General features: G+C 43.1%; 1 protein-coding gene and 1 pseudogene across 10 annotated transcripts in view; one reads left to right on the top strand and one right to left on the bottom strand.

Annotated features, from left to right (window-relative positions):
- Nucleotides 1-24,375, bottom strand: part of Rbms3 (RNA binding motif, single stranded interacting protein) — a 1,057,168-nt gene that overhangs the window by 476,823 nt on the left and 555,970 nt on the right. For all 10 annotated transcript variants that reach the window (NM_001172121.1, NM_178660.4, NM_001172126.1 and 7 more), the window contains one exon: nt 7,169-7,227. In NM_001172121.1, coding sequence (NP_001165592.1) covers nt 7,169-7,227 — 59 coding nt within the window. The remainder of the gene's footprint in view (nt 1-7,168; nt 7,228-24,375) is intronic.
- On the top strand, nt 9,580-10,140 carry Gm18489 (predicted gene, 18489; annotated as a pseudogene).

Here is a 24,375-nt window from a genome sequence, read left to right on the forward strand (position 1 = left end):
AAATCCATGATTAAAACAGCAATGCTTCTTGTGAGACGTAATGTTTGCAGTTACTTTTTATTACTTTTGCCTAATATCTATATAGCAGTCAGTAAACAAGGTAGCAAGCTTGTGACTCCCCAAGCCACAAGAAAGAACCTATCTCATTGCTTATTCTAGAAAGTTTTCAAGTTAACACTGAATCAACAATAGCGACAAGCATTTTCGTGTCCTGGCACTGGGAACAGATGCTCATCATGGATGACCCTGGGCAGAGGAGCAGCCTTTGGCTGTCTGGTTGAGGAACACTATCAAGGCATCATAGCCAGCTTTGGAATTTCATAGAGGTGTGTCCATCCCATGGGCCACGGGTTGCATGCCCCCTGAATATCTATGAATATGACCCAGCACAAAATTATAAACCTGTAAACATACTTAAAATAGTGTAAGTTTTTTGCACATTGTTTTTAGTTTGTTTGTTCTTGGTCCATCATTTGTGTGATGTGTGATGTGTGATGTGTGAGTGTGAACTTTGGAGATGACAACAAGGTCTCAAGATTTCCAAGGGTTGGGCATGTCTGTATAAATAAAAGGCACAGAACAGCAGGATGGCCTGACAGAAGTTACTGGAGTCTCCACATGAACTAACCTTCTGGAAATAAGACTGGGAGATGATATTAGTACCCACTCAAGCACATGCACACGTGTGTGCACGAGTGCACACATGCACATGAACACACATGCACACATGCACACATGCACACATGTACACTGCACACGTGCACACATGCATACACGTGCACACATGTACACACATGCACACATATACACACATACACACACATGTACACACATGCACACATATACACACATGCACACACATGTACACACATGCATACATGTACACACATGCACACATGTACACACATGCACACAGCATATGTGCACACATGCATGCTGCCTGTGATGAGGTGAGGTGTCAGATCAATGGCAGAGTAGATGAGGGAGCCCCAAGAGGAGCCCCGAGGAACAATCACACATCCATTGTCACACAGGAAAAGGCATTTGCTGGAAGTGAAACTGTTTGGTCTTTTCATTTATTTATTTATTTTTGTAATCTGATCCCATTATTTGAAAATTGAATAGATGTGCTTTTCACACCATTTTCTTTCATGAGCCTCTTGCTCAATAGACTGTGAGCCCACCTTGTTGGAGGTACCTAGTCCTCTCAAAATGCAATTCCTCAGAACATTTATTTTTGTGCAGGTTGATTTCAGAAAATAAAAGGCACTTGAGAAAAGCTCTCCACAGCACGATACCAACCGCCCTCCTCTGCTTGAGGTGTTTCTCTATGAAAGACCTCAGGGTAGCCATGCTACCTGACTGGATTAAGTAGTCCCGCATGCACGAAAGTCCACCCCTGCTCTGTGTGTGTCATGGTACAAGGGCCCGTGCAGATGTAGAGGTTACTTCACACTCAGCCACACATGACCTAGCATGAGAGACTAAGCCACATCCTCTCTTCAGGCTCAGGGGACTTTTCATTCCTGGCCCTACCTGAATGTCCTATATCAATAGGCCTCCTTAGCAATTATGAGTGGCAGGAGAAGTATACTGACCAGTTCTAAACTTACTCCAATCTACAGTTCCCCATCTATGTACTAGAAAGAGCTTTAAAGCACTCAAGCAAGCATGGGACACTGAGTGTGGCTGTGCATCATTAAATCCCAGTGCTTAGGAGGCAGAGGCAGGCAGATCTGTGCATTCTGGGCCAGCTGCATAGCAAGACCCTGTCTCAAAAATAAAATAAATATGTAAACATATGGTGGGAAGATAGCTCAGTAGATAAACTCCTACACAAGCCTGAAGACCTGAGTTCGGATCTCTTGCAGTCCAGGTTGCAGGTGGGACCTAAAAAGAATAAAAAGCTATCTTCTAGAAGTTGAGGTGGAACCAGAGCCTGGGGGTTGGTACATGGAGGCCAGCTGATGCCTTCTGTCTGCATCTTGAAGGAGGCCAACATGCATATTTTTCTCATGCCTTTCAAAACTTGAGGATATTCAGCCTGCGTAGCTTTTTATGGAAAGCTGATGACACATTAAAAAAAAAAAAAGAAAGAGAAATAAATAAATCCATGTCTTCTGACAGGTCTGTTTTGGTTACCTAGCCTCCGGCTAGAGGGGAGATTGTAATATGAAGATTAAATCCAAGTTGTGTCCTCTCAGAACAGCCTCCATGATTTTAGTAATTTATAAACCAACTCCAGACACCTCCCAGACTTTCATCTTTTTCCTAAGAATGAGCCCATGGTAGACTTAACCACTGCTTACTGTTTAAAACAATAAACTGTAAATTGTGTTCTTCAAACTCAATTACACATGAGATTAGTTGACACAGCAAGACCATGAATGGCCATGAGTTCCTGAGGTTTTATAGAACAACCAACATGTAGACAAAATTTTAACTAGCTCTGGGCTGGGGAGATGGCTCAGTGGTTAAGGGTAAGGATGGGATCCATTCTCCTTACCATCATGGAAATCCACAAACCTCTTTACCACCAGTCCCAGAAGACCTGATGCCCTCTTCTGGTATCTATGGGTACTGCACGCACAGGGTGAACAGACATGCTGTCCAGTCACACACATATATAAAAAGAAAGGGAAAACACTATTGAAATCAGTTCTGGGTGCTGCGTTTATTTTTTTCTTGAAAATACCACAAAATAGGTTAAAAGAAATATTAAAATAACAAATAGCTATGGTTCTGCACTAACATAATTTTCCTTTCTAATGCTGCCCTGGACTTCCTGGGTAACGAACTTGCTGTCCAAGCATAAGGACCTGAGTTCGAATCCTCAGGACCCATAAGCAGGAGTGGTGACCCATCTGTAATTCCGGCACTAGGAACAAAGGGACAACAGATTTCCCAGAGAAAGCTAACAAGCTAGCTGTGTGTGTGCTTAACTGAGAGACCTCACCCCAGTGAATAAAGTAGATCCAATTAAGGTAGATTCCTGACATCAGCTTTGGGCCTCTATAAAGAAACACACATAGGTTCACACACACTTGCAGATACATGTGTTCTCATACATGAAGCATGCACACACACACACACACACACACACACACACACACACACATTGCAACAAAGAAACAAACAAAAATATTGCAGCCTCCTGGGCAGGAGGGATGGTCAGAGGGTAAAGCGATTGCTATACAAATGAGAAGATCTGAGTTCTGATCCCTGGCAAACACATAAATGTTAACATGCCTCTTAAGAGGCAGAGATGGGAGTGTCCCTGTGGCTTGCTGGCCAGCCAGTCTAGCTGAACCAGTAAGCTACAGATTTGGTGAAAGCCCTGTATTAAAAATAAGATAGAGAGCAACCAAGGAAGACATCTAACATTACACAAATATATGCACAGCTGTGCACATGCACACACATACATACACACGCACACACATGTATGTCCACAGCACTGACACAAATAAATAAAATAAGTCGCTTGAATTTTATGTGAAGTGTTTATTGTGTGTATGCTTCATTGAGAACACATGTATATTGTGAACATTTTCCTGTCCCCTGTGGCTACCTAACTTGTTCTGTGGATGCTATTGCTCTTACAGTCCTCTTACATTTGAAATCTTAAGATTTATTTTTATTCATGTTTATGTATAGCTGTGTGTTTGTCTATGTGTGTGCATATGTGTTCGAGTACTGTCATATAAAGTATTGTAAAGCTTTATCTGTATGTAGCATCTGTATGTAGCACCACAACACACTATGTACAAACCCTTCCTGTCACCGTTAGCTCTTCATGCACAGAATTCAGTGGGGCTGAGTGACTGATCCTAAGCCACATAGTTGGTCTGCTGAGAGGCAACTACATTTGAGCAGTAAGACTCCACTGTAGTCATAGAGACAGCTCCCACGTGTTGATACCTCTCCATATATAATATGCTCATTCCAATATTCTTTTTATATTGATTTACCTCCATACCATAAATATTTCCCAGGGTTTTGACACTGCAATCCTCGCTATTCCAATCTTAATAGCGATATAACAGTTTTATATACCTCAGAAACCAGCAGTTTCATATTATCTGTATTTCTCAGAATACAGAGGAAGAACAGTTAGCCTTGTGCAGCATATACGGTCATAGTTTTGAAGACAGGTTTGGATAAAGTATTTGAGAAAATCTTTCGTGTGTCACAATAGTATCAACATTATGCCCTTCACTGCTTTTTTTCCACAGTCTTTGTAGAAGGCTTTGCCCATTGAACACATCACTAAGAGGGATGGATGGGCACATTCACATTAACCAGCATAGATGGTATGCATGCTACATCTGCTACCTAAGTGCACCTAAACTATCATTGTCAATTGCTGACATCTTCCTGTTCCTTGTGGCTGTCTAACTTGTTCTGTGGACACTATGTCTCTCACAGTCCTCCTAATCAGCATTATTATTTATTACTATGTGATTGTAATAATCCATATTAAAATTAATTCTTATTTATGTTTATATGTGTGTGTATGCATTTTTCTCTGTGTGTGCATATGTGTGCAAGTGTCCACAGAAGGTAGAAGAGGGCATCAGATCCCCTGGGGCTGGAGTTACAGGGTGTGTGTGGTGCTGGATCCTCAGCAGGAATACCAAGTGCTCTCAGTCACCGAGCCATCTCCTCAGCCTTTCAAGATTGAGGTCTGCTTGCTTGCTTGCTTGCTTGCTTGCTTGCTTGCTTGCTTGCTTGCTTGCTTGCTTGCTTTTGCTTTTCCACAACATTCCTCCTTCCACAGGACCAGCAAGTAAAGTCTTCATATCACCCACACCAAGACTCTACAACTTAGATTCTTCCATTATCAGATCATACAAAAGCCTCCCTTCTCCACCCTGGGTCTCTGGTATTAATCTCATTATTTCTCCACATGACTTTCCAAATGAGGTTCTTTTTCTGGTCTTTCCCTGTTTCCCTTTTGGAGGACTCTAATATCCTTCCACAGTGACTGGCTTATCAAGCCCTTGCACCTTGACCAGCACATATGTAGTCCCTTCTTCTTCAGCATTTTCCATGGCCACCATAAGCAGTTATCAGCAGTTTTTCTCAAATACGATTATTTATCCTATTTGTATCTGCTGGTAAAAACTTCTGAAATCTCTCACAGTCACCCCCATCCTACTAGGGTGTTAGGAAGCAGGGTGACACCTTCCTCATTTCCTCCCCTAGAACTATAGGTTGATAACATATGGGTGGATGGATAGATATATGATAGACAGACAGACAGATAGATGATAGATAGTTAGATAGATAGATAGATAGATAGATAGATAGATAGATAGATAGATAGACAGACAGATAGATAGGCAAACACTCTCTACTTCTTAGTCAGTAATTCAGCTCCGCTCATTTTTTTCCTAAAACATCTTTTCTGAAATACACAGAAATCAAAGCATGATTGCCACAAACAACTACTACTAAGAGGCCCATGTTGTATACAGGATACAATTTTATTTTTCTTTTATTTAACATTCTTATTTCTATTTTATGTGTTTAAGTATTTTGCGTACATGTGTGTGTGTGTGTGTGTGTGTGTGTGTGTGTGTGTGTGTGTGTGTGTGTGCATGTGCACACACACCAATTGTATCCAATCTCATGGAAGCCAGAAGAGGGCATGAGATACTTTGGGACTGGAGTTATAGTTGTGAGATACCATGTTGGTTTTGGAAACTGAATTCAGGTTCTCACAAGTGCTCACAATCACTAAGATCCAACAGATACAATTTTTAAAATCTCCAAAGCTCTGTGCCTCTTTTCATTGATCACAGCAATATTTCCTGGATAACTGTAAATAACTTTACATAATAACTGTAATTATTTACAATGTAAATTGTAAAGTCTCCCTGAGCATCTAGATTCCCTGGCCATCCCTTGCTTTCTGACTTTTATCATTTTCATGCCTAGGAAAGAAACATTGTCCTCCGCAATGTTCTGCAGCTCCTTCTGGGATCTACTCGCCACGCTGACAGTGAAGCTGGTATTCTAACGGTCCCCCTGAGGATGTCGGGGTTTGCATCTCTGTGTGCATGTGAAAGCCAGAGATGTGTGCCCTGGGCACCTCTCTTGGTTTCCCCACCTTTGCTGAGGGAGGCTCTATATGAACCCAGACCTCATAGATTCAGCTAGCCTAGCTAGCGAGCATGGTTGAAACCCCCCACCTCTGCCTTCCAGGTGCTGGAACTGCGGGCAAGCATCTACGCTTGCTTATCTTGGGGTGTGCTTGTTTTCAACCGTAAGTTGAAGTATTTAGAGACAGAACTTACAAGCTGACGTTCTCTGTCTTGTTCCTGTTTAGTCTGAGCTGGTCAAAGACCAGCAACTCTTTTCTTTGAAAAGCTACTGAAATGAATCTGACTACCATTACCCAGAAGGTCAGGGTACATTTAGGAGGACATGAATGTCCTTTGCTAACACTGGCACATGCTCTTTTTGGCTTGCCCATAGTGCTTGATTTCAGTATTACAATGCATACTGGATTAAGGGCAAGAAATAATATATGTGACAAGAAGCATTCTAATTTCCCAGTCAGAACCAAGTCATGTAGCAGTGACCGTATAGATTATGCAAATAATTTAATGTAACCTTTAAACATTGTGTGAGATTCAAGACATGAAGAAACGCAAGTCACAGACATTGTCAAATGATTCTGGAATATTTCCAGCAGGGAGAGAAAACGCCTAACTTAATAATACCCTGAAATCTTGTGAGATATTTATAGCCAAAGCATAGATCCAATTGACCCATCATTAAATTCGTTCCTGTCAACAAATTTTGCAAGAGCTCTGAAGAACAGAGAAATTAAAGCATGATTTGCCTGAGACCATTTCCCCCAGTGCACCTCATCTTTATATAGGAAATCAATTTATATCATTGATAATAGCATTCGAATTAGACCAACCCGAAGTTGTTAGAAGGTAATTTAGTTTTCTGTTGAAGCAATTTGATACTTGTCCCGATTTGTGATTTTCATCTTGTTTGTTAATGAAAAAAAATTAATGAGCAACGTTACCAGGAATGCAACCCATCCAATCACGGACAACGTCCCACGGGTTTGCCATGCCCTGCACACCATGGTCCCGTGCTGCTGGAGGCACCATCGACTGAAGGGTGGGGAGAAATTCACACCTACCTTTGCACTGATTCGTATTCTTGTCAAGAATTGCCTTTGTGGATACGATTTTTCCATACCTGAGAGAGAGAGAGAGAGAGAGAGAGAGAGAGAGAGAGAGAGAGAGAGAGAGAGAGAGAGAACACAAAGCTCTGTGTTATTGCGACCCAGGGAAGACACTCACATGACCTTCATGAACATTGGGGCACACACTACTTAGCACAGGTGCACCTGGGAGGGTGAGCTCCACTCTCACACCAGGCTACTATTGTACCAGCTATTCTTGATACCCTGGAACTCTGCTTCTGTAGGTGAGCACTGGGCTGGGCCTACAGGCACATGTCCATCAGGGTGGCACAGGTATTCATAGAGGGAAGCAACATGCAGAGCCAGCTGTGTACCTCCACAGTAAGGCATGCTGCTAGGCTGGGGCCTGTGACCAATTCTCACTCAGACCTCTGCTGTTGTCTTGAACATTTTAGTCCAGCTCCTCACAGCCACCACATCTCCTTCTGTAAAACTGAGAAGTTTCAGGTTGGGGAGTTAGCTCAGTCGAGAGAGTGCCTGGCTGGCATGGACCATGCTCAGGATTCAGTCCCCAGCAACCTATTAACCAGATATATTGTCATGCTTCTGCAATCACAGCAGGCAAGAAATGGGGGCAGGAGGATCAAGAGTTCAAGGCGATCCTTGGCCACATAAGGGATTCAAAGTCAGCCTGGAATACATGAGACTCAGTTGCAAAATAATAATAATAATAATTATTATTATTATTAATATAAAATTATTATTATTATTATTATCATTATATCCCTAATGATCCTACATCCTCTCTGACCTCAACCAGCACCAGGAGCACATGTGGTGCACAGAAATGCAAGTAGGCCAAACATTTGTATACACAGAATAAGAAAATGAATAAACTTAATGAATAAATAACAAATGGGATTCCCATGAGCAGAGGATGATTGCTGAGAGGAACACTGTCCCCCTTGCAGGGTTGTTATGAAGGCTGATGGGTTTGCCTGCAGTGCTGGGGGCAGCATGAGAGGCAGAGTAGCTGCCTCTACATCTGGCTTTTCCTCATACCGCTCTCTCTGATCACCTCCCTCAGACGACCAGTCCCTGAAAATTTCAGTTCTCAAAATCTTCCACTAGGAGACAGATGTGTCCAGTAGGGTTGAGTGTGAGGCTCTGCATAGTCTTTGGCTGACAGGCACAAAGTCCTGGGTTTAATCCCCAGAGCTGCATAAACTAGAAGTGGTGGTGCATGTCTGTCATGCCAAGTGTTGGCGGGGGAATCACAAGTTCAAGATATCCTTAGCTATGTAAGAAATCTGAGGCCATCCTGAGACATCCTTGGCTCTGTAAGAAATCAAAGGCTATCCTGAGACATCCTTAGCTATGTCAGTAATCCAAGGCTATCCTGGGCATGCTGGGATACCATTCTACCATTGCCTTCATTTTCTTTTTACTTTCTTCAAAACAATTTTTTCATATAGTATATTGTAATCATATTCTTTTCCCTCCACTATATTTCCAGGCTGGCCCAGAACTAAACATATTCTTGCCTCTGTTTCCCTAGCACTAGGATTGCGGTCATCAATTCACACGCATTTCCTATTCACATTCTAGTTCATCCTCAAGTTTTCTGTCTGGGGAAAATTTGGGGAACACAAAGGTCCTTATGTTCACATAGAGCAGTAGGGGAATGAGGAGTGTTGAAGAAGCGGAGTTGTCTCCTTCAAAGGAAGAGCGAGGTCTACAACTCATCCTCCCTGGCGGTGGCTCATAACTAGGTAATCTTCATGTTGTTTATTGGGTCTGGTCAGACCAAGCTCTCACAAGCAGGATCAAAGATACTTAATATAATCTACGTGGCCATTAAACTGTATGGCCAAACACCCCCTCTCCCTCATTGCTCCCCAAACTCCTACAACCATGACTGGAGATGGCACATAGCTGAGATGGCCTCTACACTCTCTGTATGACCCAGACTACACCAGATCCTCCCCTGAGCCCTTAGGGTCACATACATCTTTAGGACTCATCTTCATGGAAGAAGTCCCATGAACTCTGAGAAATGTTGTGTATAATTATACCTCACTGTGTTACACCAGGAAGTTTATAAATTGGACCATACTTAAGTATGCCTAAAATAAACTGCCCATATCAGACTTCAGAAGTTTGAACCAACACCAGCTATTGAGCCTGTTGAACCAGATTTCCTTCTTGCCTCGTTTGGATTATTACTCTGCCGGCCATGATGTTTGCAGAGACCCCCACAGAAACTAGCCAGTAAAATATACTATCATACTTCAGTACTATCCTTAGAGGAGAAAGTTCCACAGGTCATATCAGGTAACCAGATGGATGCTCACTAGGTATGGTGGCTCAGAAAAATGGGAGCCTAAAAGAAAACAAAAAGTTGGTGTGACTATCTTCAAGAGTGTCCTGGTGTGAACTGTGAGTTGGAAATTGATGATTGTGGATCCCAGCCGTGTCTGTGTGGTACCACGTGACAGGATGCTCTTGGGGCTTATTTCTGTGACTGTGCTCCAGGATTCCTTGGAGAGCACCGTGAACTCAACTTGATGAATGTGCCAATCAGCCATGTCTCCATGGAGATCTACGTGTGGATGGAAGAAACAAACTACCACTGTGACTGCACAGGTAGTGGATCTACAGGAACATACTGTGAGACCTTGGTGCCTCTTTGTCGGTCAAAGCCTTGCCACAAAGATACAACATGTGAAGACACTGTTGACAGCTATATTTGTCACTGCTGGCCTGGATCCTCGGTACCTTGTGTGAGATGGACATAAGTGAGTGCTGTAGCAACCTCTGACAATTGTGTGTGTGTTGGTGGGGGGGGGGGGCTGTGTGCCAAGCTGTCCTCAGAAGACCCATATGGACACACTGCTGGCCTGCCTTCCTCCTTCAACTACCTTGGAACCTCAAGGTATGCTTGTATCTGTCAGCCGGGGTTCACAGACAAGACTTAGCATAACTGTCCTCTGAGAGACTCCACCCAGCAGCTGATTGAAACAGATGCAGAGGCCCACAGCCAAACATTGGACAGAGCTCAGGAAGCCTTGTGGAAGAGCTGGAGGAAGGACTGAAGAACCCAGAGGGGATAGGAATTCCACAGGAAGACCAACAGGCTCAACTAACATGGACCTTTAAGGTCTCCCAGAGACTAAACCACCAATAGAAGGACATGCAAGGGCTGGATCTAGCCCCCCTCCCCTTCACATATGTAATACATGTGCAGCTTAGTCTTCGTGCAGATACCCCAACAACTGGAGTGGAGACTTACTTTGACTCTGTTGCCTGCCTGTGGATCCTGATCTCCTAGATAAGTTGTCTTGCCTGGTCTCAGTGAGAAAGGATATATACCTAGTTCAACAGTGACTAAAGGTGCCAGGGTGGGTTGACTCTCCCCAGCAGGGACTTCCAGCTTCTCAGAGGTAAAGGGGAGGGGGATGGAAGAGAGGCTATGTGAGGGGGACTGGAAGGAGGGCTGCAATCAGGATGTAACATGAATAAACAAAGTTATTTAACGGTAAAATGTTTGTAATGAGAGAAAAGAGGAGAGAAAGAAGGAAACATGGAGAGGCAAAAATGTCTTTATTCTGTTGAAAAGTGACACTAACACAGTATTCAAGAGATTAAAGGAAGGAGGGAGAGAGAAATGGAGGAAGGAAAGGAGTAAAGGAGGAGGAGGAGGAGGAGGAGGACAAGGAGACAGACAGACACAGAGTTCAAAACGTAAAACTAATGCACAACAGGTATAGAATCCCTAAGATAAAACTTCTGAACTGTATTTAAAGTTTTTTTAAAAACAAAACAAAACAAAACAAAACAAAATAAAACATCTGATTCTCTGTCTCTCTTTATTTTTATTTTGCATCTTTATTTTTATTTTATGAATGTTTTGCCTGCATATATGCTTCTTCTCCACATGTGTGCACGCTCCAGGTGGTGGTCAGAAGAGGGCATCAGATACCCTGGAATGGGTGGCTGTGAGCCACTGAATGGGGTCCTCTGTCAGAAGTGCTCTTAGCCACTGAGCTGTCCCTCTAGCCCCATTTCATTGGTTTCTAAAGCTAGTCCTGCAGTATTCTTTTTCCATAAGTACCTTCAAAGTTGAAACTTAGTGAAGACACGATTAGAAATGAGCGCATCTCGCACTGAATCCCAGCCAACAACAGTGCTCCGAGACTATGCTGTCCTACTGTGCTGAAACAACCTAGATGCCTGCCTCACTCAGTCAGGGCTACATGTAAAAAACTATGGTACTGCTTTATAGTAAGAAAAAAATAGTGGATGCAGTCCTGCAAAAAGCAGGATAAAAATTAAAGCATGAATTATTTTGTTAAGTAAATAAAATGAAGAGTAACTTTATTTTCCAAAAATGATGATATAACTGTAAATCCATCTCTTTGTCTGTCTCTGTCTCTGTCTCTCTCTGTCTCTCTCTCTCTCTCTGTGTATGTCTTTGTTTCTTTCTTTGTCTGTCTCTCTGTGACTCTGTTTCTCTCTGTCTCTCTGATATTCTTGCTGTGTCTAGAAAAGATGCAAACCACATTTGTTCTAAACTACCCTCATCCATACTACTGGTTATACACCCCAGGCTCAGCTTTCCAGTGCAGCAGAAGCCAGAAAGCACAGAACATGAGTGCTTCCCAAGTCACACTCACAGGCACGTTCATACACATGCACACGTGCGCACGTGCGTGTGCACACACACACACACACACACACACACACACACACACACACACTTACCAGAGTTGCAGGAACTTCATTCCTGGGTTCAGAGATAAGGTATTACATTAACAATTACGTCACAAAGTTTGCTTTGAAACAACAGAGATGGTATTTAACGGTTGCTGGTCACAGTTCACACCTGATTGCTCATGGTGACAAACAGGTGCTTTCTGCTTAACAGGTATGGGATTCTCCACGATCCACAGAGTCAACAACTGTTATATGTAATCAATTCGAGGCTAGTTTTAATTTCTCCTTTTTTGCCTACATCAAGGACAGAGTAGAAGGTTGTCTTGTGCCTGGGGCAAGCACTCTACCTGTAGGCTAATCCCTTGGTTTCTATGCTATTTAAAGGCCCAAACCACTTACACACACACACACACACACACACACACACACACACACACACACACACGTAGTTAGATTAAAAAAAAAAACCTATATATTTTTATATGCTTTAAGCTCAAGGCTAGCTGTGACCATATATAACCGTGCCTCCTCTTTTTAAGGTTTAGATCAAGATTTAAGTCTTTGTAAAGATTTTCTTCAGCTCTGTCACCCATGAGTGGAAGACAAAACCTGGCCTTAGAAAATGTGACCGTGTCACTAAATAATGCCTGAAAATGGACAGCCAAGGGGGTCCCATGAGCTTTCTGGGGCCTGGAGTGCCAGATAAATCCAATTCCCTTTGCCATCCCTTCATTTCCTACAGCAAGACGAGATAAAATACTCTCCACAGCCGACTCCTGCAGGGGCTGAAATGCTTGGTGGAAATAAATAAATTGAGTAAGAGAACTTCTATTGTAAGCCTTTCCGTGTGGGCTTTCCACAGCCTGCATGGACGGGCCCTTAACAGCCCTGGCAGGACACTCTTTGAAACCAGCATGCACCACTCCACATTGTGTGTACATGTCCACCAACTATCCAATGTGGTCACAGAGTCCCCAGTTCAACCAGGGTTCAAACACCTTCCTTATGTTCAGAATGCTCTTTAAAAGGATAGGGGAGTGGGGCGGGGTATGGGGGGCTTTTGGGATAGCATTGGAAATGTAAATGAGGAAAATACCTAATAAAAATATTAAAAAGAAATAAAAATAAAATGGTAACTAGCAAGGATGGAGAGATGGCTGGAATAGTTTGCATATGCTTGGTCTAGAGAATAGCAGTATTAGGAGGTCTGACCTTATTGGAGTAGGTGTGGCCTTGTTGAAGTAGGTGTGTCACTATGGGGGTGGGCTTTAAGACCCTTGTCCTAGCTTCCTGGAAGCGAGTCTTCTCCTGTTTTCCTTCAGAACCAGATGTAGAACTTTCAGCTCCTCCTGCACCATGCCTGCCTGGATGTTGCCATACCCCACCTTGAGGATAACGGACTGAATCTCTGAACTTGTAAGCCAGCCCCAATTAAAACTAATGAAATTTTGCCTTGGTCGTGGTGTCTGTTCACAGCATTAAAACCGTAACTAAGACAACAAGCAGTAGTGAAGAATATATACTGCTCTTGCAGAGAATCTTACCTTCCTTTTCAGCTGCCATGTTGGGTAACTCAAACTGTCCTGTAACTCTAGCTCCCCAGAGAGCCTACACCTCTAGCCTCTTGGGGCGCCTGCTCTCATGTGCACAAAACCACACAGAGACACACATATCCATAATTCAAAATAAAATTCCTATGTTGGTGATTATCTTCTTAAACTCCTTTCACACTAGCTTCTCAATACACATTTTACATTTAATTTGTAAAAGGAAGAGCCCGTACTCTCTGGCATTTCTCCTTTGTCTTACGGTGCATCAACATCAAACTGTATTTGTTGACATAGTTCATTGTTTCATACACAAGCCTAATTTAAACTCAAAGCTTCTTTTATTTGCCAAAGTTGAAAGGAAAATAACCGCTATGATGGGTTTGCTCTTCATACATTATTAAGACATCAAATTGGTAGGATATTTCTACAGAGAATTTATTTTTGAATCCTTCACCACATCACCCACTGTGTATATTAATTCCAAAAAAAAAAAAAAAAAAAAAAAAACCACAGGCGGAGACTAAAGATAGAGTCTCTGCCATCAATTAACTCTCAGCTAAGTCATTTTTCACATGCCTTCTGTATGGATACCAGACGCAGAGAAGGTATCACATTCATTTAATGGATGAAACACTATCCATTTAGCAAATGTGATTTTCCCCCTACTTCTTGGGTGGCTCATTCATTTCCTTTTTGGCATTTAGGGGCACTAATGGAATGTGTTTGTAGGTGGAGTGACCTGCTTGGATTGCAATAGGGATCAGCCCATGATAAACTACCCCAGCCACACTTCATACACACATCCACAAAAATTTATATTTGGTGAGATGGAGACTTGGCTAAGTGGCTTAGAGAATTTGCTGTTCTTACAGAGGGCCTGTATTTGTTCCAGAAGCCACACGTTGTCTCATACTGGCCTATATACTTCACTTGCAGGAGATTCTTACTGCTTCCTTGAAGCCTTACATACCCGTGGTGTAAATAAATTTATGCAGATATACATATACATAAAATAAATAACAAAGTGTTAAAGTTGTTAAAATTCATATTTTGAACAATTAACGACTTTGAGCCACACATGATGGCCAAGGGCATATGTAATTGTGATGGGTGAGAGTAAGTATAGTCCTTCCAAATGAATCTACTGGCATCTTCATCCCCAGACTCTCAGAAAGGCATAGTAGTGGGAGACAGAGCCTTTCTTAGAGACTGCTAAGATAGAAAAGAAGCCATGTGAGCAGACATGTACAGTATGATCGAGGCAGGCACAGAGGAATGACGTGAGAAGATGCATGGAACCATACAGCTATCTACAAACTACAGAGATCCCATGGTAGAGACAGGCATGCGCACAGCTTGGTTTCAGCACACAGAACTGAGAACAAATACGTTTTTGTTCAGCCATCTAGTGTAGTATTTCACTATGGCAACAGCAACACACTCATATAATAAATACCTCTTCCCCTGGGGCTGCTGGCTTTGGGGTAAGGGAAGGGACTGGAGGGAACTTGGTGGACAGAATTCCTCTTTTAAATACTCCCTATAAAAACACATAAGAGAACATCTAGAAGTAATAGCCTGGCGTGGTGGCACATGCCTTTAATCCTAGCACTTGGAAGGCAGAGGCAGGCGAATTTCTGAGTTCAAGGCCAACCGGGTCTACAGAATGGGTTCCAGGACAGCCAGGGCTATACAGAGAAACCCTGTCTTGAAAAAACAAAAAAAAAATGCTATTAATTTTTAAATTTATTATATATATTATAATATATTTACATATAATTTCATTTATATAAATTATTTTAAATAAAATACTCCACAAATATACTATATATAATTATATAATAAATATAATATGTATAAAATATTATATAAATATATTTACTTAAGGTGTACACATGAGTGCACGTGTGCATAAGTGTGTATGTGTGTGCATAGTGTGCTTCATGGTTTGCATGCAGAGGTCAGAGGACAACGTGAGGGGATCAGCTTTCTCCTTCCACCCTGAGGGACCAAAAGATCAAACTGAAGTCTTCGGCTTAACAGCAAGCACCTTTACCCACCAGTCCCTCTCACTAGTTCAGAGATGATTTTATATATCTTAGACATAAGAGAAACAAATGCAAAAAACACTTCTCTTCTGAACAAGTATGCTACGGTCAAACAAAGTGTTATTTCCACCACGCTAATAGTAGGCATGTACCATTACATTACTATAATTCTGTACTTCAGATTTGACCCACTCTAACATCAACAAACTAGCCCTCAAACTTCAATGCCTGCCTAAATGCCACAGAGGACTAGCTAGCACCGATGGGCAGACTGGCCCATGAGGGAAGTCCCCTTTCAGTAGATATAGCATAAAACTGTAGAGTTTATATCTCTTATAAGGTCCCTGGGGGCCTTCTGCTGTCATTGTCCTCTTGAGGACCACCGCTCCAGAAATGAACCAACTCCAGAACACTTCCCAGTTCCAGCCCTCAGGACTCAGGATGAGGTAGACACCTACAGGTAGCAAGGGTGTCCACAGCACACACGACAATGAGCTGCTGAGGACCAAGACCCTGATATCATGCTCACTGACAGCACATTGTACTGACAGTGGTCTGAGTCCCACTATGCACTATGTCTGGGCTTCAAGAAGGGGTCTACATTGACTCTACAGGAGAGAGAGATCAAATGATCAAAGGAAATGCAGATGAAATCTGATGAAGGGGTACAGGATCCCCAAACTAGCGGTCTTCTAGAGAGACATTCTAGCTGAGCGAGCTTCTGGCCGGCACTACATCAACACCAGGCCCCTGTGGTGGAGCAGATGGTTATGTGCTAGAGAGCAAGGAGCAAGCATTCTGTCTGAGGAAGATCAAAGCCCTGAGGGGCAAATAAGTCACCATCCACAGCTCATTTAGAAAGTTTTCGCTGTCCCATGTTTCAAACAGAAAACCTCTTCTTTTGTCTCAAGAATAGAACGTGTTGAAAGACAGTGACCTTTCGTGTGGTGGTGTGTGTGTGTGTTTGTGCGGGCACACATGTGTATTCATGAGTACCTCTGCGCAAGGTCAAAGGTCAGCTTGCAGTCATTCCTCATGTACCATCCATGTTTTTGTATGTGACAGGCTCTCTCACTTGTCTGGTGGCCAGTGAACCCCGGGATGCTCGTCTCCACCTCTGTTCCCCAGCCTGGGAATATAAGTGTGTGCAAGGCCCCGCTGTTTCTATGTGCTTTCAGGGGTTTAAGTTCAGGTCCTCGTCCTTGCAAGCAAGCTCTTTACCATCTGAGCAAAATGACCCTCTCTCCTTTTTCAGTTCTCACGCTCAGTTATTAATCATTCAGCTAATGCAATGACAGCTTACAACACAGGTTCAGCTGCTCTGGCATTCCTTCGTAACTGATTTTAAGAAGAAAGAGAAGGAAACGCAGGCGCCGTCTAGGTCACACTCTTCCTTCACCTACAATGAGAGTGGACGGTTAAAAGATTGGCTGAGTCAGGATGCTGTGCAGAGAGAAAGCTGGTGAAAATTATTAATTATTAACTATGCAGTGTTCCCACCAGTCCTATAATCAGAAACAGGCGTGAACCTGAAACAGCCATTGTCACCCCAAAGTGGACGTTTTCTGTTTATTTTTCATTTAATTTTGTTGTTACTTTAAATATTTATTTTAAAGTGTGTGCACTACCTATAGAGGCCAGAAGAGGGCAGGCTGGATCCCCTGGCATAAAGGTGGCTGCAAGAGCACTAATTATGCTTAAGCACTGAGCCATCTGTCCGCTTTTTCTTTTTTAATGAAGGTTACATTAAACCCATTTTCATGGAAGATAATGTACTTTGAGGAAATCTCCCTCAGGCCCTATTCCTATTTCATCTGATATTTTCAATTTTTAAAAATGGAATGACATCACGAGATTGCTAGTTCTTCTACGTAATAACTCCAAAATGGTGGCTTAGGTTATAAAATTGGGTTGTACAAGAGGTGTCTGAGTTTCATATCTGTGACTGTGATAACCTACCCTGACCAAAAACAAAACAAAACAAAACAAAACAGAATTTGAAGGAGAAAGGGGTTTATTTCTGTTTTCAAGTTTAGGTTATAGTCGATCATCGCAGGGAAGTCAAAGCAGGACCTGCAGATAGGCGGTCACATCAAATCATAATCGAGAGCAGAGAGTGATGAATACATGCCTGCACAGTTCCTTGCTTGCTCATGCTCAGCTTGCTTTCGCCACTCATAAAGTTGAGGGCTCTTTGATTAGGGAATGGTGCCACCCACAGTGGGCTGGGTCTTCTCACATCAATGTATTTAATTAAGATAATCCCGCAGAGACATGCCTATAGGCTAACCTAAAAAAGGCATTCTCTCACTGAAACTGTCTTCCCAGGTGAGTCTAGATTGTGTCAAGTTGACAATTAAAGCCAATAATTACACCAGGAGGATCTATCGTCTTAGCTGGTGGCAGTGAGAAACAACTCTCCCTGTAAGCAGCACTGGGGATCACAGCCATGTGATATTTGTCTTTGGGTTGCTTATTTGTTGTTGTTGTTGTTGTTGTTGTTGTTGTTTTTCCCTCATCCAAGCACATGACTCTTTACTATGCTCAACACTCTTTCACTTTTGATCAGTGGATATGGAAAGCCAATAGACTATTAGAATCAAACAATACAGATTTGCCTCTCGGCCCCATCTGATCTGAGATAAATTTCTAGACCCCCTCAGTCCTGTTTCTTGATCTACACACTATGACTACTGAACTCGACTTTGCACAGTGGCAATTAAGATAAAATGAATAGTATGTGTTAAAACTCTCAGCATGATGTGTAGCCGGTCGACATGGTTCTCACTCCCTCTCTAAGTCATGCCTCAATACTTATGCAGTTAGCGTTCAGCATGAAAGCATCTCAGATATTTATGCTTGACATTCTATGCCACTGGCATCTCCCAACTCATTGCCGGTGCAGGTTCCTCACCAACCATGCACTCCCAAAGAACGGTACATCTTTGTAAGACTCAGAGCCAATGAGGACTCACTCTTCACTAGTGGCACCTCCTCCTGGCTGCACCTAACGTCTTCTCTATCTGTCCTCCAGGCTCAGCCACTCCCCATGTCGCATTCCCAGAGGCCTTTGCCTCACAACCTTCACCCGCCAGCACTGCTCTAGTTCCCTAACCCACACCTCCCCTCTTCTCCACAGGCCCCTTTCCTGGACACCGGCCATGAAAGTCATGGTGGCTGGCTGACCACCTGTTGACCCTGTCATTCCTTGGTCCCCACTGCCTGACAGCTTCCCCATTATTCATGCACAGCTGAGTGTGAAAGGCACCGAGGCTGGTCTGTCAGAGTCCACTTCTGTAGTATCAATTCCAACTGTGTTCTTTTAGATTTTGGAGATTTTAAATGCCTCTCAGGAACTCATGGGTCTCTGTATTCGAATCTCTCTTAATCTGTCCCATTATTTGCCATCTACGTTTATTCTCATGAACCCATGGTGGTCTAGAAGTTAGATAAATATCTTCTCTTTACAGAGGAGGAGAAGGAGGAGTCAGTGGGTGGGACCGGCAGTCCCATCCATGAGAGCAATGCAAGTAAAATTGCAAAATCAGAATTCAATCAACACAAGTCTGGCTTCAGAGCCCATGACAAAACATCGGCAGCAGACCCTCACCTCAACTGTCACCTTGCCTTCCCTCTGGTCTCCTCTATGTCTCTGCCTCAGTTGCTGAACGAGTCTGTGAAGTCTATGCCCTGCCTCCCTGCATGTCAAATATATTTTGATCTGAAATGTTTATTTTTCCTAACTGCCAAGTGACTTATAACTATTTTCTCAAAACTGAAACATCCTCTCCTAGAGAGAGGGTCTGCAAGACTCTGGAAGTAAACAAAACTTACAAGGCCCAGGAAGGTCCTGAAATTTACAAGATTCACAAAACCATTCCTTACCTCTGTCCTCTGATCTCTCATCCCCAATAACTCTCTATGGGAGCAAAGGGATAAAAGATGCTTGCAATCACAACCAACTTTAATGTGGGTTTTGGAGCTGTAAATTCACTTCATATTTGTGCACTTTGTCCACTGAACCATACACCTAGTCCCACGTCAGGAAACTATTTCAGAGCAGAAATACCTACTGATAGGCATTTCCACTACCCCACCCCACCCCGGCTCTCCCCTGATGCCCCCCTCCACTCACTTTGCACCTTCCCTGTGACAGGTTGCCTTAGATATTTTATTTCAAGTTCTCACACATACAGAGTAAGTTGATCTGACCACTGTTGTGTTTTGAAAAGGGGTCTCCTGTAGCCCACGCTGCCCTTAAACTTGCTATGTAACCAAGGATGAGCTTTAGTTTCTGATCCTTTGGCCTCCACCTCCCAAGGGCTAGGATTACAGGTGTGGTGCTCCACACCCCATTTGTAAGAGGCTGGGGAGGAAGCCAGAACAAAGTGTTTGCTTGGCAAGTGCTCTACCCATGAGCAGCAATCTCAGCCCTCACTCACAGGGCTGAGATTTTTAAAGATGAAAAAAAAAAATCTGAAATCTGGAACATTAGTTGCTTGTCCAACCAAGTTCATTCCACTTTTAAGTGGTGTTGCTCATATTTACATTCAGGTCCATTTAACTGCATCTCTTCCCTTGATTTCCTTGATCACTACATACAATGAACACGCCCAGATAAAAGTCTGCCCTCTGGCCAATCAAAAGGCTAAAGAACCATTTAGTCCTTAAAGGACCCAAACTCCCCAGTATTCATACAGCAAAACATACACCCAATTATTAAAATTCACTTCTAAAGAAAGGAATTCTTCAGGGAATTTTAGAGTTACCATGCAGTCAGTTTCAGCACACTGTACATGCAACATGGATTGAACACACAAGGTTACTGTAGTCTCACAGATAGATAGCTGATACGGCAGTTTAAGAAAGATATCAGCTCTTGAGTTGCACAAATGGACTCATCTGTAAGCTAAGCAGTGTTTAATATAAAACCTCACCCACGTTAAGTGGCACCCAGCACATGGGATGATTTCTGTGACTTGGGGAACGTTGTTCTAGAATGCAACCTTTTGTTAGAGACTAAATTAATTTTTTTTTTCCTCTCAAAACTAGGTACTTAGAAATGTGGTCACCTATCGAGGTACTTAAGAGGTAGGAATGGTGGGTGACACATCTGTCAATATTAGTGTTCTCTTAAAAGGACAGAGAGCCTTGCCAATCAGCACTTTGAGGATTCAAGCAAAAGAAGGTTCTATGGATCATACAGAAAGACCCCACCAGCCATGGAATCCACCAGTGTCTTTATTTCAACTCCCCAGCCTGCATAACTGTTTAAAAGCCATTCATTTGCCTACAGTCACCCAAATGGACCGTAATTACTAGTGTTGCTAACATGTATGACATGTCCTCAAAAGTGCTTTGTTCTCTAAACAGAATAGTAGCTCCCTTGCCTAGCATGAGTCTGCCAACTTTCCCCCTAAGATGGCTGCTACCATAATTCTTTGCTCCTCCTTGTAATTCAACTGAAATCCTTCTGCCTTTCTATCTTCTGTCCAAATCTGGTTGGGACACTGGAGACATCTCTGGTCAAGATGACACTGGACGATAAGTTGGTTTTTTTAATAATAAAGTACAATATATTATCATTAGTTTATTCATTCTGTTGGATCATTTCTTATCCAGACACTGGTGACTTCTTCAGTGGTGGAGTGAGTCCACATGTTTTTGTTACAGAAAACAGCACATGTTCATTGAATAAAAAAATACAGTGTAGCAATGCCCTCATTCCTGACAATGGGGTGAGAAGGCAAGGAGAGTCAGCTATGTACAGACAAAGATTGATATCCTGTTTTGCAAAGCAGCCAAATGTCTAACTTACCAACAAGAACGAACATACTGCTTCCTCATACCCGACACTCAGCACACTTATTCTCTTCATCCAAGGAGAGAGTGGGGCATAGCCCCACACAAGGACCACACTCAGTAAGAGGGGTTTTATTGGTTTATTTTAAGATTTAGTTTTGACTGTGAACTTTGTGTATTTGTCTGTGACTGTGTCTGGGGTTTTGCCCGTGAGTGAAGATGTCCACAGGAGCCAGAAGGAGCTGTCTGGTCCCCTCAAGCTGGAGGTACAAATGGCCGTGAGCCACCTGACACGTGTTATAGAAAGAGAACGTGGGTCATCTACCACAGTAATGGAACATTGAAGCATCTCTCCAGCCCTGGAGAAAGGGTCTCAAAGTCTCTATTGTAAAATGTTTCACAGGCTCATGTTATGTTAAATCCATAAAGACAAGCCAAAAAATGAAGAAGATGAGGAAGACGAGGAAAAGAGAAGGAGGAGGAGAAAGAGGAAGGGAGGAGGAGGAGAAGAAATATAACAAAGAGAAATTCATCAGCCATTCGGTGGCTGATCTATACTGCTTAGTAGATACAGGTTGCACAGTTGAAATGAATGTCCAGGGCAAAAACCAACATATTTCCAAGAAGATTCATCTGTAAGAGCAGGATCCCCTAATGGTGGGTGCATCTTTCTGAGCTTCACAACATTTAAACCACAACTCTGTGATTAATTTACATGCATGAATGTTGTGGCACATGTGCCTGTGCCCATATACATAAACACACACACACACACACACACACACACACACACACACATCCAAGTAGAAGAGAACATGAGTTTTTGTTTCCCCGATACATCTGTTTTTTTTTTTGTTTGTTTGTTTGTTTTGTTTTTTTTTTTTTTGGTATTAAATTTTGAGAAGCATATTCAATAAAGCTGCTTTGCAATCCTCCACGGAAGGGAAAAGCACAGGTTCTGTGTATATTCAACTAACTCCGAATAACAAAGCCCAATGATGTGGCTCAATCATCTCTGCGAAATGACCACCTTCATAGATTTCTGTATTATACACATGGCATTTGAACTTTTAAGTCAAGAATATGCAATTTCCTCAGTGGGAGAGTGGAAAGGCTTACTGAGAGAGGGCCTGGAAAGCACTCTGGATGAACACAGGCTTTCATGGCCATTCTCTCAGAGAATAGACGCTGTTGGGGAGAGAAAGCTTCACGGTGGTGGTATAATTTAATTCTGTGGAGTACAGATAAGGGAAAGGGTATAGGAGACTAGAGAGGTGGCTCAGTAGAGTGCTTGCTGCTCTTGCAGAGAACTTCAGTTTGGTTTTCTAGCACCCACTTTGGATAGTTCAAGATTACCTGAAACTCCAGCACTAAGCAATCAGTGACATACAGCTGCACACAGACACACATTCTCTCCCTCTCCCTCTCCCTCTCCCCCCTCTCCCTCTCCCTCTCCCTCTCCCTCTCCCTCTCCCTCTCCCTCTCCCTCTCCCTCTCCCTCTCCCTCTCCCTCTCCCTCTCCCTCTCCCTCTCCCTCTCCCTCTCCCTCTCTCTATCTCTCAGTTAAAGTAATGTCAGCTCAGTGCCAGCATCTCTTCTGGAATTTTCTTTGCTTTAATCCTTCCACTGTGACTGCAGGTGCTATGCACACCACCCTGGTGCGTTCCTTACATTCCATGGGTATCCTGCATGACAAAACACTCCCTAGACACTTACTTAGTTTATGTAACTTGAGAGGGTCCTGGGCAAAGGAAACAGGCAAGGCAAACCCCGCCTTTCCCCCTAACTGCAGAAAGAACAGAAGGTTTTCTCTGAAGACTCTTTCAGGGATCAACCCTTAGTTATTTAATAGACTGTAGCATGGCTCTAACTTCCACCACAAGGCCCTGTGGGATGCTATTGATATAATATCCTTGCTCTCACAACCCAAATCTCTGGTTTCTTACTTTCTAGAAACACATGTGACTGTGAACCTTTGTAGTCAAGCACAGATCCTATCCCATAATGCTTAAGGGGAAACCCCATGGCTCATGTATATTTATGGTGTATACAGTTTCTGCAGCCCATAGGAACCCAGGCAATATCTGAGGATGTGGTAATGTCCCTCCTGAACCAGGAAGACCAGCTGTTTATAGCTACTGTTAATAAGAAAAGGGAGGGATTTATGTAAGCTAATTGCTGACTGACAAATGCATTGTTCTTGATTAATTATCCTGCTCTCTCTCTCTCTCTCTCTCTCTCTCTCTCTCTCTCTCTCTCATCTGTGCTTTTCGTTGTCTATCACAGGCACTATTCACAGTATGATAAGCTCTTCATTATGGTGCCTAATACATTGCTCGTCTGGGTTGGAACATCACCTCAGTGAAGACTCCAAGAATATCTCAGGCCTCTGGTCCTTAGGATGTTTTCCCTTTCTGTACTGTTTCAGTCAGGGGAGATGCTAAGATTTCTCTTTCTGGTTGGTCTCTGTTTGTACTACCTTTTCTGTGTCTAACCAAATCTGACTCCTTCAAGTTTCTCAGGATCCTAAATTCTGCTGCAAGCGTATCTGCCACAAACTTTCCTCCCTCCCTCCTAACTCCCTGACGAGCGTCAGGTTGACTGTCTCATCCAGATATAGGTCACACAGCATCTTTCTCTCAGCAGAGTTGCTTGCCTGAAATATATTGCAGAGAGAGTGTATCCTTGGTGGGTGGGGCCAAAACGGACTCCCAAGAAACTAAGCCTTGGTGTGAAAGGTGTTTATTGGGAGAGAGGACTGGGGAAGGGGAAGAGAGAGAGACAGACAGAGACAGAGACAGACAGAGACAGAGACAGAGAGGTGGTGAGGAGGTGGCATGGGCAGGGCAGAGAGGGGTGCTCAGGGAATAGAAAGAGGAAACACAGGAACAGAGAGAAACTCGAGAGCAGAGACAGAGATCTGGAATTGCCAGGGGCTCTTGTACTGCCACACACACCTGGCAACAGTGGCAGCAGGCAGGTTGTGACCTAAGCAACTGCTAAGTCCCCGAGGGCAGGTTAACACACTTGCCTGTGCACTAGCTTTGATAGCTACTTGAATCCATGAACTGCTTTCCTTGATTGT

The sequence above is a fragment of the Mus musculus genome, chromosome 9 (genome assembly GCF_000001635.26).
Source record: "Mus musculus strain C57BL/6J chromosome 9, GRCm38.p6 C57BL/6J".
Lineage (NCBI taxonomy): Eukaryota > Metazoa > Chordata > Mammalia > Rodentia > Muridae > Mus > Mus musculus.